This window comes from Alligator mississippiensis, chromosome 5, assembly GCF_030867095.1.
Source record: "Alligator mississippiensis isolate rAllMis1 chromosome 5, rAllMis1, whole genome shotgun sequence".
Taxonomy (NCBI): domain Eukaryota; kingdom Metazoa; phylum Chordata; order Crocodylia; family Alligatoridae; genus Alligator; species Alligator mississippiensis.
Window position 1 is genome coordinate 13,776,858 of NC_081828.1, and position 16,612 is coordinate 13,793,469.

Consider the following 16,612-nt stretch of genomic DNA (forward strand, 5'->3'; position numbering starts at 1 on the left):
ACAAGTAGACAAGGGAGGTGCAGAGTTTGAGAGAAGCAGAGTGGTAGTATGACTTGTCCACACTGACACAATATCCTAGAAGTCGACTCCAGCTTTCCAGAGTCCCTAGCCAGCAACCTTTGCATTATAGCATGCTGCCAAACAGTGTAAGACTTGCCTAGGATGTTTTAGCATATATTCCCCTGCAGTTTTAATGAGATGATGTGATTCTTCTTGACTCTGCCTCCTAAATTGTCCTGCTAGTGCTGCTGCGTGCTGTTAAACAATTGCTTCATTCCACCCCAGAAGCAGCTGCATTTCAAGGATGGCTGAAACAGTTACTTCACTATGGAGTTTTGCTTGTAGCTTGTGAAGATATACCCATACGGGCTTTAAATGGGGTACCAGTAGCAGTATAGAGACTGACAGCAAGGGCTTCCAGGTAGGCTGCTTGGGACCCCGTGCTAGTTTGGTTGACTGCTGTGTTGTACAGCCAGCCTACTCAGCACCTAACCTAACTAGTTTAAATCTAGCTCAGATATGTCTATGAGTCTAGACATTTCCTATGTCTATGTGTATGTGGAGCTGCGTCTTCCCAGGCTGATGGAGGGATGACTGAACCCCAGCCCCTCTCCCCATTGAAGAGGGAAGGACTGCTGAGGCACAGCCCAAAAGCTGTTGAACTATCGTACCCCGTGCCAGCAATCTGTCAAACTAAAACAGGAGCTAAACTGTTGGGCCTTTTCCACAGCCCATGTAAACTTGAAACCAGTGCTTAGCAGTTGACCTGGCATCTGACCTGCTTTGGACACTGTGAGGTGCCAGTTATGGAGGCCCCGTGAAGCAAACTGCTTAATTGTTAGTCACAGGCAACTCGGGCAGTTGCAGATTCAAATCAATAGCAAAACAACCTAAAATAGTAAGAGTCTGGCCAGTCCTTAGACCCAAACATACTTTCCAGCTGATAGATGATGTGACGATGATAAATGACTCTCATTCCCATTCTAAATTTGGTCTCCTGAATAAGTAATTAATATCACAGCCAGCACAACAGTCACCCGCCGTAGCAGCTGCACTGCCACTGCTGCTCCTCTTATGGCTTTGTCCATCTACTGGACCAGTTTGGCTAAAGGGCAAGTTCCCTGTGAGACTGCTTGGGTGGGTAAAACACATCTGATACTGGACCTAGTCATTGAACCAGGGTAAACCTATGGGCTAGTCCAGCAGCAATGTCTGCTTTTCCCCCAGCTCTCACCCAGTGCCTTTTGTAGGTCTGCTCTTGCCAGCAGACAGGCTGGCAATAGGACTCAGCCGCCACTGCCATTACTTCCCACCATACTAGAGAGGAAGCCCCTGCCACGGCCATTTCTCCCTGCCACAGCACAGACATTCCCCGGACTGCTGCCAAAACCCGACATCCATGGCTCCATAAGCTGAATCTGGCATGCAGGCCAGAGGTTGATGACCCCTGCTGTAAAGTGTCGAAGCACCATTGAGGACTGAATTCCACTGTAGCAGGAAGGTAGAAACATGTATAAGACACGGTCCTTGCCCTGCAGTTGGCAGTCTAAGACAGACAAGGCAAAGAAGAAATGGGGGGAAAGAAAGGATTTTCTGCCCTGATGGCCTATTATGCGTGGGGACAGTGTAGGGTTCATTACATACTCAAGGTCACCCAGGGAGCTGATGGCAAATTCTGCGCATGCCAGTTCAGTGCTCTTCACTATAAAACCTTCCTTCCTCAATGGAGGGCCTGTTCAAGGCCTATGCACTAAGCCCCACTTGCCAAGCAAACATTGATGACTTTGCTAAGCAGACGATGCTTTTTGGTCCAGGTCTCTTTGCCAGCAGCTGAGTTTCTCTTTCATCCTTCTAAGGTGCCTGTATAGTTCATGTCACCACAATCCCTGAGCTTCTCAGAATCTGTAATGCATTTACACCTTCCTGAAGGAAGGAAATGCTGTTATCTGTCTTTACAGAGGGGACTGAGACCCAACAGGGTTGCGGGCCAGACTCTTGCATGGCGGCATCAAAGTGAGCAATCCACAGTCTCCCTGCCTAACTGTGAAAATCTGTACCTAAGGTTGCTCCTGAGTACTCTCAGTATTTATCTCCCACCCAAGCCTCTCTGGGATCCTCAAACTAAGGTTGCCTATACACATGCTTAGAGGTTGGCGCAGGGGGAGGGGAGCGTTTTAATTAGAGCAGTTCCTGGATAGCTGCTCTAATTGAAATGGCTCAGCGTCATGTGTATTAAGCCCTCCCCCAGGTTTCAAAATGGCTGCGGGGACACTAACTAAAGCTCAATCAATGAGGTTTAGTTAAAGCACCCTGCAACCATTTTGAAATGGGGGGGGCTTAATACATGTGATGCTAAGGAGACGCCAGAGCCTTCTCATTAGAACCCGGAGCAGACTCGATTAATCCAGTCTACACTGATGCGTTCTAATTACAACGCATCAGAGCACGTCTATAGGCAGCCTAGTGTCTCCATGCCTAGATCTCCTGCAATAGGCACACTCACAGCATGCCAGTGCCCCAGACAGCACTGAGTTCAGAACAGAGGAGACCCATTTCCATTAAATATATATAGCCATTTCCAAAAATATATAGCCATTTTCATTAAATATATGGTTGTTGGTGGTGTTACCAACAAAGGATAGCTTTGGGCACTTGCTAGGGAAGTAGAAGTGGGCCCTTCTTTTTAGCTGAAAAGACAGGTGGAGTGATGCTGAATCTCACAACACACAAATCCATTTGTGGATTGGGCCACAGTGCCTTGCCCCAGGTTGCAAGGGAGGGCTGTAGCAGAGCAGAGAGCACATCCAGCACAAGTGGCCTATTCAGTGGCATAACAAGCAGAGTTGGCATCTGGGGGGACAGGGAGTGGGCAAAAGACTCTGAGAGCAGGGGAGCCGTGGGTTGCAGGGGACACAGGTTGAGAGACTGGGGGAGCCTGGGTTGCAAAAGCAGAGGTAGGGGACACGAGATCTGAGGGCAGAGGGGGATGCTTCAAGAGCAGGATGGGGGTACAGCGCTGTTACCCACGCCAGGAACTCTTACGCAGTCCTGGCTGAGCTGCTGCCCACCCCAGCTGTTGCTTTTAAAGCAGCGGCACCCAGGGACTGTTTAGGAGTACCTGGCATGGGAGTGCAGCTGGGGCACGGACTCTGACTCTGCCACCCTTCCTAACTTGATACCTGGGGCAGGTGCTCCTCTCACCCACCTCTCGTTATGCTGCTGGTCCTATTCATGGAGCCATCCATCACTGCCATGTTGTCTCTCCTTGTCTCATCTTACGTGTGCTGCAGAGCAAGTGAGGCCTTGAGGACTTCACCTTCCAAACACACACCTCTTGGAACAAGACAAGGGGAAAATACAGGGTTATGTGAAATTGTATGCCTGTTTGTGAAGCCACCGAAATGCCAAATTATCACACACTTTGGGCCTAGGCGTGAAATTTTTGTCTAGCTGTAGTAGTTATGCATCATGTTACTTGAATCTTGGCGTGCTGGAGTCCACATACCACAAAGAATTGAGTTCCAGATTTCAGGCTTTGAATGTTCTGCCAAGATCTGCCCCTGTAACCCAAACAAACTGGAGAAAAAAAGGAGACCAGCAATAACATATATGGTCCCTCAAATGCTTTCTTTGCATAGTCATATACCACCGGAGAGTAATCTGGGGCTGTGTTACGTAGTTAAGTTCATTTGACTCCTGTAAACATATAATGTAGAGTCTGGATCTCTGAACTGTCAAGCAAAACTGGTTCATTAGACTCCTATAAACACACACAACGCACTATAGGAAAAAGCAGCTTGTTTAAAATTCTTACAAGGGCGATATTAAAATATTTCTACACAAAGGCATTCCAATCTTCCCCTTGCTAAGCTTCTGTAAGGAGTGCACCCAGATGATAGGGTGATGAAAGACCTACAAAATACTTTTAATAAATACATTGATTGGTATCAAGGGACCTGCAGGGGGTTCCCCGATTGGTAAGAATTATTAGCAAAAAAAATCATTAAATATTTGATATAATGATTTGAAGGTTTACGGCAAAGCCTTTTCCTTATCCCTACAGAATTCACTGTTAATTTGATTGTGAAGATTTTTCCTATACTTGAGTTTATTTTAAGTAAGGCAGCTATTACATTTTTTTCATGTGAAGTTAAGATGACTACAGTAGATCAGGTAGATCTACAGACATTACAGGTGAGGCTTCATCCTACTGAAGTTAATGGAGTTTTCTTGTTGGCTGCAATGGGATCTTCATGTATCCATTCATAGAAACTCCCCATTTTGAAGGTTTTCCATGATACAAAGGGCTGGTGCTGAACCACGGCACAGGTGCTGAACCACTGTGCATTAAATCTCATCTTGAATGGATTAAATTGGACTACCCAGTCTTTTTTAGCATGTCAATACATCTTCCTCAGCAGTTGGTGTTTTTAGCAAAGGTAGGTCTTTCTTCTAACTTGGCTCCTGTCACCATTGTGTAAATGAATCTCGTCTCAGAATTGTATATGAGGAATAAGCTCAGGTAAATTAACAAACACGTTAACTGGGACTAGGTACCTGGATCAAGGACAACAAGAAGTCGTATTTTAAATGCACAGGGGGTAAAAAGAAGGTACCGGGCAACGTGGGGCCTCTGCAAGACACGCTAGGAAATCTGGTGGTCACATTAGACAGCAAAGCTAACCTATTTAACAATTTCTTTGCCTCCAATTTTCTGATCAGGGACCGAGTCACCCTCCCCACCGGGACCCCATAGGCCCCAGGGGTGGCGCACCCAGGCCTATGGTCAGTGAGGATCTAGTCGGGGAACTTCTGGAGGGACTGGTCGCATTCAAATCAGCAGGTCCTGACGATCTCCACCCCAGAGTGCTGAGGGAATTGGTGGAGGTCATTGCGGGACCCCTGGCACGGCTTTATGAGCACTCATGGTGCTCTGGCATTGTGCCAGAGGACTGGAAAAGGGCCAATGTGGTTTGCATTTTCAAAGAAGGGAGGAAGGAGGACCCAGGAAACTATAGGCCAGTTAGTCTTACCTCAATCCTGGGTAAGCTTTTTTGAGAGAATTATCCTGGTGCATGTCTGTGAGGGGCAGCAGGGGAGGTTATGCTTGGGGACAACCAACATGGGTTCATTTGAATCAGGTCCTACCAGACCAACCTGGTGGCCTTCTATGACCAGGTCACAAAATCCTTGGATGCAGGTGTCACGGTGGACGTAGTCTTTCTGGACTTCAGGAAGGCCTTCGACACTGTCTCTCACCCCATGCTCATTAAAAAACTAGGGGACTGTGGCGTCGACACCTACACAGTCAGATGGGTCACTAGTTGGGTAGAGGGCCACACCCAGAGAGTGGTGGTGGATGGGTCATTTTTGACCTGGAGGGATGTGGGCAGTGGGGGCCCCCAGGGTTTGGTCCTCAGGCCCGCGCTGTTCAACATTTTCATCAGCGACTTGGACGGGGGTGTAAAAAGCACCCTGTTCAAATCTGCTGATGACACTAAGCTGTGCGGGGATGTGGGCATGCTAGAAGGGAGGAATAGGCTGCAATTGGACCTGGACAGGTTACAGGGGTGGGCGGATGAGAACAGGATGGGTTTCAACACTGACAAGTGCAAGGTGCTGCACCTGGGGGGGAAGAACCAGCAGCATACCTACAGGCTGGGGAACTCCCTTCTCGTCAGTGCAGAGGCAGAAAAGGATCTTGGAGTCATTATCGATGCCAAAATGAACATGGGCTGACAGTGTAGGGACGCGGTCTGTAAGGCCAACCACACCTTGTCATGCATCCACAGATGCATCTCGAGCAGGTCCAAGGAGGTGATCCTCCCCCTCTATGCGACACCGGTCAGGCCGCAGTTGGAGTACTGCATCCAGTTCTGGGCGCCGCACTTCAGGAGGGATGTGGACAGCACAGAGAGGGTCCAGAGGAGGGCCACCCACATGATCGGGGGCAGCAGGGCAAGCCCTATGAGGAGAGGCTGAGGGACCTGAACCTGTTCAGCCTCCGCAAGAGAAGGCTGAGAGGGGATCTAGTGGCTGTTTACAAACTAGTCAGAGGGGACCAGCAGGCACTGGGGGAGTCCCTGTTCCCCCAAGTACTACCAGGAGTGACTGGAAATAACGGTCACAAGCTGGCAGAGGGTAGATTCAGACTAGACATCAGGAGGCGCTACGTCACAGTCAGGGCGGCTAGGACCTGGAACCAACTTCCAAGAGAAGTGGTGCTGGCTCCAACCCTGGGGGTCTTTAAGAGGAGGCTAGATGAACACCTCACCAGGGTTGTTTGACCCCAGTACTCTTTCCTGCCATGTCAGGGGGTCGGACTTGATGATCTGCTCAGGTCCCTTCTGACCCTACCAACTATGAAACGTTGCTTCTTATGCAGGGCTGAGCTGAACTTAAATTAGCTAACTGCATAGCAGCTTGCATCCAGCATCCTTACAGTGAGGTTGCTCTACCTACCTTCTCAGTCAGTTCCAGTTAGACACTTTGTTTTTTAGATAACAGAAGCAGGTTGGGAAAAACCATCTAGGGAAAAGCTGGTTTAAATACACTGCAAACCAGCAGCAGCGGTCACGAACAAAGTGTGCTGAGTTTGCATGTGAATGCATCTCTCTGTTTGCATTGGAGATGAGGAGCCTTCTCCGAAGTAGCTATCTTGCTGTGATTGTTACTGAACCATGGTAAACCCAGAGGCTTTTGGTAGGCTTACATGCTCACATATATACAGGCCAAATATTTTCAACCACTGACACTGTACAGTAGTCCCCCAGATGATAGATGGTTGTGCTTTGTTGTTACTATGAAATTTAACATGAGAACTGTTTCAGATTCAACCACTTGAAACTCAGAACATTTCTCAGGGGTTATTGAGGTGAGTAGGACATGGATAAGTCAGTTGAGAAATCCCATTTGTCCCAGTTCCTCAGTCATCTGATACAGCACAAAATGTTCAGAAGCACCCAGGAATCCTAGAAACGTAGGCCCAAATCATTCAGGGAGTTCAGTGATTGTTAGGGAATTAGCTGCATCTGAGAATCCGGGATATAAGTCTTATTTTTGAGCGTGACCTACTTTTGAGGCTACATCTCATTGACTTCAAGTGAGAACTGGGCTCCAAAGTGCCTGCTTTGCTCCTGGGACTTGTTATTCCAGCTTGTTCCTGGTGTGTTTTAGTGTCTTGATGAACATCTGTTATGCCTTAGACTTGAAAAATGTTATTTTTCACTTAGTACCTTTCTGATTTTCAAAGGCAGTGGTCGGATTAATGCTTCGTAATGTAGAGAAGACCATGGTGTTTTTCCTAGAAAATGGTGACCAGGGCCAGTGAGCAATTCTGCTACAGCTTTATTTTCTCAGGGCCCTGTGAAGATTCAAGCTACGGAGTTTGACTGTCCTTTTGCTTATACAAGTCACTTCCATTTATGGCTTTTTTCACTTAGAAACTGCAGAGAAGGATTATGTAGAAGACTGGCTTCAGGCATCCAGCACACCTCCTGTGGACAGCACTGGGAGATCTGGTTTGTGCTGGGAGCAGTTGACAGTCTTCAATTTATAGTCGAACCATGGATCATGCTTAAAAATAGGATTTTGGCCCTGTCTAGAATGAACTTTCCCTGAAAGCAAATAGAGTTTCCTGATTAGACGTCACTGATGTTATTCCCTTTCTAGCAGCAAAATGCAGTGGTTTGTTGCCCACTTTTGAAACATTGCCGGTCCTGGGAGAATTGGGTTCATTGGGCCTTTTTCTCTCCCACCCACATATAGAAGTGGGTATTCCCATTCTGCTAAATCCCTTCTTGCTAAGCAGGGTGTTTACTGGCTTGTATCTGTCCCAGCTTTGACACTATAACAAAAGGTTAGAAATGATGAATGCGTTCCTTTATTTATGCTCCACAGTGCCTCCCTTTTTTTCTGCATAAACCCTTCGCTTGCCTCTTGCCCAGGCTTTAGAAATGATCATCAAATGTGAACTTTCATGGGTTTATTTATAGCATTGCCTTTATGGAAAGAGAGAAAAGAAATGATTAAAAAGCAATTTTACAAAATATTTTGTTTTAAGAGAGAATTCATTGTGTTTAAATCACTGTATTCATTGTGCGGTCTAGACTGGCAAACGAAGGCCTTGGAGCGTCATTCAAATTAAGATTGCAAAGTTCTTCGTGCCTGGAATTATGGATTTGGACGTAAACCCTCAAATGAGCTATTTCTGAACAGTAGTATAATTTTGCTATATTTAAGGCTTTGTTGGAGAGGGGGCACTGGACCAGGTTGGGCATTCAGTCTGATTCAGTAGAGCAAGCCCAATGTTCCTTTTGTTTCTGTTGTCATTATAAATTCATATTTTCAGGGTTTTGTTCTTTCTGCTTTTCACAATTGCTGAAAACAGTCTCCTCTGTTAGTGAAGCATTTAATCAAACCAGGAAGGGCCAAGCTGACTCGAAACATATTATTGAAGTGCAAAAAATAAAAATAAAAAACCCCCAAAAAACAAAGAATCAAGTACCAGGATCACTCTGGATATTTTGAGCACCCTGAAAGAGGCAAATTTGAAAACTGCCGCCTGCAGGGTTTATTTTTAACCTGTTTTTGTCACATTGTCATGATGTCTGGTACAAGTGGTTCACGCTCAGGAGGATTAGAGACTTAAATATCAATTGACGTGATGTTGATGTGTGTTAAAATAAAACAGATTTGCCTGATCGACTGGAAAGACAATTCTGGTGCCATCCCTCATCTGTGTAATAGGGATTGGCGAAGCAAGTCCAAACAATAAGCAGCAGCCATAACCAGGTTTCTGATTTAGATGGAGTTGTGTAAGGACACCACACCCCAACCTATTCTCTGACCGCTGTCCTAATGCTGTCTCCTCCTGCCCACCCTGCCCTGGCGTTCCAGATGTGAAGTGCTTTGTGCAAAGGAGGCAGTAAAGAAATTATCGGGATTCTTCAGTCTGGAACTAACATATTTAAAAAAAACGAGAAAGTCTGGGAAGGAAGAGGCAAAATTAACTTGGAGGAGAAAGAAAAGCATCAAGTGTTAGGGAAGGGCTGAAACTGCAGGGTGCATACCCAGAGCTCATGCCTCTGTTGTCTCTTTTAGCACTTACCAGAGATCTAGCTCTCATTGTAATCAGTGCAGAGTTTCCCACTGTCTCAAGTGGGAGTTGAATGGGGCTGGTGTTGCCCCGAAGTTTGCTTCCAAGCTTCACAGACGTAGGTGGGAAGAGAAATGTCTGATGTGAGGTGCTTACAGCCTAAAGACCCATCCTGCATCGGGATCTACTGACATGTCCCTGGTGCGAGTGGAGAGGCAGATGGGGCGTCATGATGGGAGACTCCTCCGGCAGGATCTGTGCGCAGGTCATTCACGGGCCCAGGGGAGAGAGAGCAGCAGTGCAGCCCAGTGCCAAGCTGCAACCCCCCTGCTAATCTGCTCTGGTGTGTGCAGGCAAGAGTGCTTTCTCATGAACAAACCAGAAAATCTCCATTACTGGGTGAATAGCAGCTTAAAATAAAGCCTGCCTTCACCTACATTTATCTCTAAAGCCTAGATCTTTTCCAGAGGAGGCACCGGTGGTTTTTGAAACACCAAATGGTTGAAGGAGCCAGAGGGAGTCAGAATGGGAGTCCCTGTGTGAGCACATAGCATACTTGTGACACAGGCAGGCAAAACAGGAGCCAGTAGTGAATGCACTAGAGCACCAGCTCCTTTGCCCCTGTGCTTTGCCTTTCCCTCCGGCTCACAGGTAAGGGTGCAGCTGGAATAGCAGCAGCGAGATACACTGCTACACTGGCTTACTTGCAGTGACATCAGCAGACAAGCTGGCCCCTTGTTTCACTCGTGTTGCACCTGACAAAGGGGGGTGAGCATTCATGCATTAGGCCCCTTCAAATACACCCATTATCATTGCTTGAGATTCATTACTTTTCCCTTTTGGAACAGAGTTTGGCTTTTTCCAGGCTCAAGTTTCACCTGCTCATGAATCACAGGCACAGACAGATTAGGTAGAACTGGGAAATGGGGGTGGTTATAAAACTTGTGATTATTTAAGATTTTTCATGGCCATGTGGACCTGTAGTGTGGGAGGATAGTTTTAAGAAAAAATGCATCATAAACGATTAAGGATATGTGGCTTCTTAATACCGTATTTTCTCACAACACAAACTCCCCCAAAGAAGAGGTGCACCCAGTTTTTGGGAAGGCCGAATTAAGACTTTTTTTCCCCAGAGTTATGGCCACGTGCAGCAGAGACCAAGCCTAATATTCAGCTCGCTTGCTCTTTCTTTCTTGCTTGGGCAAAAGCTGGTTTGAACTCTTTCACGGCTGACTGGTCAGCAGCTCTTGGCTGCTGTGCTAAAAGCTAAAACTGTAATGGAGTTACTGTAAGACTGGAGTCCAACAGGATTTTGAAAAGGGCTAAAGTCATCTGCAAGGCTGTGAATGAAAGGAAGAGAGACCAGCATGAGCTCAACTATAAACTCTTCAGCAAAGTTACTGAAGAAAAGATACCTTGGTTAGTGGAACATCAGGACTATTAAAAAGACTATGGTTATTAAGACGGGGCACATTTACTTGAGTCATTTACTGCGCTTTGGCATCTTGGTGTCAACATGTGTGCACCTATTAGGGAGCATAAAATTAATAAACTCCACGGCAAGGTAGACTTGTAAAATACAAATACTTCCCTGCTGCAGAGTGTTTTTGTGCATAGCAGTGCACATGTAGGTGCTGGCTGAGGCACAGGGTACATCAGCGTGGGGCTAGCCAGCAAGAAGCCCCTGCACTGAAGCACCCTGTGCCCCAGCAAGCCCCTTCGCAGCACATGGAGCCGGGGGGAGCAGCCCTGGGCTGGCAGGCTGGCCCCCTGGGTCCCTGCCACTCTGTACAATTCCTGCACCAAAAGGGACCTCAAGTTTCCCCTTTCAGTCTCCTAATCTGGTGGGAGGGTAGAGGACTGCAAGGCGTCTCCCTCACATTTCCATGGGAAGAGAAAGCATCTCATCATGCATGTCTCCTCCAGGGTGTCCTTTCTGGAGTCAGTTAATGCCATTGCGCTTCACCCGACCTCCCTGTGGATGTGTGCACCCAGAGCACTCCTCAGTGCTTCTGAGCAGAAACGCTAGGGCGGTGGAAACCTGGCTCCATTAAAGTCAATGGGAGCTTTCCATTGACGTCAGTGGAGACAAGTTTTCTCTCTCTGCTTTTTTGCAACCTTAAAAATGCTAACTCGTATGTATGCCCACACACTGCTTGCAGCATGCGGTAGAAATGTATTTGGATCTGCAACATATAAGAAGATCTAAAAGGATTTATAGACATTTATACCAAAAGGAATAAACACATGGAACATAACCAGCCTAAAGTACTGGCTCAGCAAGACAGGCTGTGGCCAACATGACATCACCTACTTTTCTGGTCCACCAATCTCATCCTAAGCAGCGTGCGCCCAGCCAAGTGCACAGCCCTGCACAGGGGAGAAAAAAAATGACCTGCTGATCTTATTGACAGTCCACTGACATCCTGGCACTTAGGATGTGATTATATTCCTTCCAAGCAGGGCTTAAAAGTGGAAATGGGGAGGTCTGGGACCTGTATGGTCTTAAGCAAGTGATTCTACATTTGGGGAACTGCACTGGCGTTGTTTGCCCACCTTGTAAAGAGCTCTGATATCTCAGTTGAAGATGGCTCCACGCATGCTAAGTGTTGTTTTTTTTTTGCTACAGATATAATAGACCATAAAATTATCCAGTGCTTTTCAAAACGTAGCCATGACATGATAGCTGGCTTTCAAGAGTAGCCCCTTGCCCAAGCAGACTGTCGGATATGTCCTTCACGGTGCTGTTGAGGACCTAGTACCAAGGCAGATTTAGGTTCCAGTTTGAGAAATCATAAAAGCTTGTCACGTTCTGATTAGACTTTTCTGACCTTTATCTTTTATAAAATATTTTAGCAGTCATCTCTCTGTGGGTGGCAGCTCTCCTGTTTGCTGTGAAATAATACAGGCCCTGCCAACTTTTGTTTCCCTAAGTCACATAGGCCCCAAGCCCGACCAGAAACACAGAGCCTCATACTTTCATCCCGTGTTGGAGCCGATTGCAGCCCCCTTACTAACACCGCTGCACAGCTTTTCACGTGCCGATCCACCAATTCTAAAAAATCAGACCCAGAGATGGATCCACCTACAGGGACCCTGATCCCTCCAGTGTATCCCCACAGCCTACAGCATGAATCTGCCCAGAAGATCCTTTGGCAGGACCCTGCAGTCCCCAGTCTGGATTCGCTTTGACCTTGAGCAGATCTGGATGGAGCCCAGTGTCCTGCACCTTCACATTAGAAAGTGAAGAGAGCTGCGGGCCGCATTACAGAACCGGAGACGTTCCAGTAGCTCTGGGGACGCACATTGGCCTGGCCTCACTACTTACAGAAGTGATTAAAACACCTCATCTACAACACATATTTATTGGTGAATAATCAGGATATCAGCCCCTTACGTTAGGGATGGGGGGTAACATTTCCTTTGGTTAGCATAAATCTGAAAAGAAAGTCTGCTCTGCCCCAGACTCCTTGGAAGACAGAGGAACTGATTTTTGGTTTGCGGAAAGGTTTGCAGTATTTTGTTCTTGTGACTACTGTAAAATGGGACTGAATGCGTCTTATGCCATCTGGCCTGTTAACCCACAACTAAATCCATCAGTAAGCTCCTGATTGGGCTTGAAACATCTTGTTCTTGTCAAAAAATATTTTAAATAAAAACAGGCCTTTCCACTTGTGTTTATCTTTTACCAGGAGGCCATGGAGAGAATGGGAAAAATTGGGAAAGTTGTGCAGCCAAACCACAGGCATAAAAGGTAATCTTGGTTGTAATCTTGACTTTTATACGTCTCTCTGTGAGAGTTGAGAAATCATTTAAAAGGAAGTAAGTGCCTGCTTGCTTCTAGCCCTGTTTGTGCACAGTTATGTCGATGGCCCAGGTTTGCTAAGGTATTCAGGTGCCTCACTTCTTTTGAAATATCACAATTGATATATGAACTAAATCGTGATTTCAGGGGCTGTTAGTTATCTTTAAGAATCCGGGCCGGTGTCCCTATTTGCACTGTGAGTGATCGGGAAAGTGTGACAAGCAGAGCACCAAAATATAATGCATATGTGGTTGAAGAGGTTAAATCCCCATTTTCAGAAATGATTTGACCTCCTAGGTCACTAACAGGCTTTTGAAAGTGTCAGCACCGTACCTAGACTGCTGGCGGCCCTGGGTGAACTTTCAGTGTTCGCCAGAGATAATGATAATAATAATCAGACAATGGGAAAAGAATTGTCAGGGCCTTTTTCTGTCCCGTCCCCGGGTGGCTGCCCCATTTGCCCATGCCTGTGCGCAGCCCTGCAAAATGTCAATCCTGGGTAACGCATTTCGGTGAAAGTCCCATAAACTACAACTGTGCTTAAATAAAAGTTACAAGGGTGTATGTTGTAGCCGTGTCAGTCTAAGGACATGGGCAGACAAGGTTATTTGGGTGAATCTGATTCCTTTTATTAGACCAACTTAAATAGTTGAAAATAATAGAAAATGCTGAAACTTCCTCAGCCTGACGAAGGGTTTTTGAACCCGAAAGCTTGCTAAAAAATTGTTTTCCAACTATTTAAGTTGGTCTAATAAAAGAGATCAGATTCACCCAAAGAACCATGTCTGCCTAAATAAAAATTAAGCACGTTCACCCGGGTGAGGTGCTGAATTAGGTACAGCTTTGTATGAAAGGGCTGTCCGTTTTTCCTGAAACCTTTCCATTGTCGATGCGTGCTTCGACGCGCTCCACACCAGGACGTGCGAGTACAGGGAGCTAGTCCGCAGCATACAATGGCTAACCCGCATTGCTGTACTCCAGTTAAATGTGAGCCGTAGTAGTAATAGCCTTAGCTCAGAGCAGGAGAGTTGGCAGGGAAGTGTGCGAGCACCACCTGCGGGTGTAGTTGGGGATCGACAAGCAAGATGCCAGATTCACACTTCAGAACAGCCCCTCCGCCTGTCTGAGTCACAACTTCATTTTCTGACAGCTTATGTGAAAGACGCTTCTCTCCATTGTGAAGGGGAAACTAATGAGCTTTGTGATAAAATGTAGCAAGGACCAAAGTGTGAACAACCCTCAAACAGAGAAAACTAAACAGTTTCTTGCTGGTAAGGGAATGCAAACTGTTGCATGCACTACAGCCCACTCCAACCTGTGCAGGCTATACAATAGCACAGACGAAAACTCCTGCCTTTCTCTTTCTTTGCAAAAGAGGAGTAATAGTATCTCTGAGCATGAGCAAGCCCAGAGAGCAGGGAAGGTTTGACTAAGTACACGGGAGGCATTAGTCATTTTTTAAAGGATTAAAGCTTTTGGAACAATTTCTGCTCATGGGTACAAGTGGGTAAAAGGCCTTTGAAGTCAATGGTTATGCAGCTGTTTACTGCAGCAGAGACTTCTGCTGTAGCATAATAGGAAAGTGTCTGAAAATTAAAGCTGTGTGTGGAGTAAATAAAAGGTATAATTATAACTTGAAATCACTTGTTTGGGTGGATGCTCTGCTCTGGCAGAACACAGGACTCCAATCCCTGCAAAACTGTAATTAGAACAGAGGCAACATCACCATGTATCGATGCTGCTCCGAGCAGAGTAAACATATATATTGTGGGGTGTAAAGCATTGTAGAGCTTCAAATGTGTTGAATCCAACTTTTTTATCCCCCTCCGCCCCCACAGATTTTATGACAAGAAGTACGAAGTGTTTCTGAAACTCGTGGAACATCAGCAAGAGTATAACGCTATCATGCAAGGCATTTAATTCACAGTCAGATAATCCGGGAACTGCGGGCATCCCAGCTTTTCCAGAGACTTGCAAATGGGAGTTCATGGTAATTTCATCTGATTGCATTATGCGGTTCCAAGGAAAATTGTACTTTGTTCTTTTTAATTAAAAAAATAACCAAGTGCATTCACTTTGTGGTGCTATGTTGGGTATTTTCCCTCAAGCCATTCACATCTCTGAACTGCAGATGACCATTTCCCCACCGGTTAAAAAACAGGAGTTAGTACACCATGCCAACAGTCAGTGGTGGCCACAAGCTGGGAAAGCACAAGAAATCAGTGAAGTCCTTTTGCATTTTTAATATCTACCCTACATACTGTTTCAAAAGCTGTCAGGTCAGTTGATCCTTTTAATTTTAGCACCTGCTATGATTGAGACTAAAGTAGGATTTCTATTGTAAACTCATATTGCCTGGATAATTTGATGACAGCTTTTCTTTCTGGGCCTATCTGTAGCAGCCTGCCTATGCTGCTAAAGACTCTCCCTCTCTGTCTTTCCAAATTTCAAAAGCACTTCCAGATTATGACAGATTATGTTTCTCCATCCCCATCCTTGCAATCAAACATTTTGCCATCAGATAGCTCAGACCGCTTTAACTTTTGAAAAGTCTTTAATGAGCAGGTGGCGAAAAATTCAGGCACTGATATTTAAAGGTTAGGTCATGCCGATGCAGTTGTAAGGTATGCATATACTGCAGGTATCTTTCCCTGCTTTACAGATGCCAATAAAACTCCCTGCTTATTGTTTCTCATGTAGCCAACAGTGAGGTATCCAGGTGTATCTTGGTGCATTCGCACGCTGCAGACAGGATGACAGCAAGTGTGGGGACCCAGCCTGCAGTCCCAATATGACATAATCGTGTGTGTTACCATAGCCCGCTGAGGCCCTTCTCATTGACCATTGGGCTGGACACTGAAGAAGAAGAGGACAAAGAGATGGCCCTAGGTCCCACAAGCTCACAATTCAAGTGGGGCTTCAGCACCAGAGCCATTCTCAGGTCTGTAGTGAAAGCAGAAGAATAAGTGGGGGGCAAACAGGTTGGCTTCCCCCCCTTTGCAGAAGAAAAGTACACCTGCCCTTGGATGACATACGCAGGCCTGATCCTGCAAAGATATGAGCACTGCAGTGACTTCAATGAGATTCTCACAGGAAGCCCAGGGCAGCTCACAGGAACAGGCATTACTTAAGCATGAGTCATTTATCTTCTACTATTTTAACACCAGTGTCCAACAGTTTAGGGCTTTGGTGCTATATTAAAGGCAAAGGGGGTAGCTGACGAAAGGGGAAAAAGGGTGCAAATAGCCAGAAGTAGCTTAACAGCCTTACAGCAGAGGTTCGCAAGCCCCGGGCTGAGGCCTGGTACCAGGCCTTTAAGGGTTGGCTGCTGGTCTGCAGGAGGGTTGGCTGCCGGACCGGAAATCCAGTAATGACCGGCTTATATTCAGTATAAAATGATTGGCTGCCGGTCCACAGTATGCCAGTCACTTCTTGTCTGCAGTATGCTGGTCTGCAGTTTCCCAGTCTGCAGTCTTAAAAGGTTGGGAACCATTGGCTTAAAGCACCAAATGGACTGTGCAAGGCAACTGTAGCTCCTTTGTAGGTCACTGGTGAAAACCCATGAACCCCCAACCTGCTGGTGCCATTCTTCCTCTAAGCCAGTGGTTCTCACCCTTTTTAGATTTGAGACTCAAGGCACCCCTTGGAAAATGCCACTCTCTGCTTTCCCTCTGTTTTTGAATGCAGAAAAATATTTCTTATGTTGCAAA

The 16,612-nt window shown here is 46.3% G+C and overlaps 1 protein-coding gene across 12 annotated transcripts in view; it reads left to right on the forward strand.

The window, feature by feature from the left end:
* The window catches only part of FGGY (FGGY carbohydrate kinase domain containing), a 412,233-nt gene extending 397,261 nt beyond the window's left edge, over window positions 1–14,972 (forward strand). For 11 of the 12 annotated variants that reach the window (XM_019479224.2, XM_019479227.2, XM_059727889.1 and 8 more), the window contains 2 exons: window positions 12,790–12,851; window positions 14,741–14,972. In XM_019479224.2, the coding sequence (XP_019334769.2) occupies window positions 12,790–12,851; window positions 14,741–14,822 (144 nt within the window). In that variant the 3' untranslated portion in view covers window positions 14,823–14,972. Of the gene's footprint in view, window positions 1–12,789; window positions 12,852–14,740 lie in introns of those variants that run through there. The other variant, XR_002087611.2, reaches the window with a different exon arrangement.
* Window positions 14,973–16,612: the final 1,640 nt, after the last annotated feature.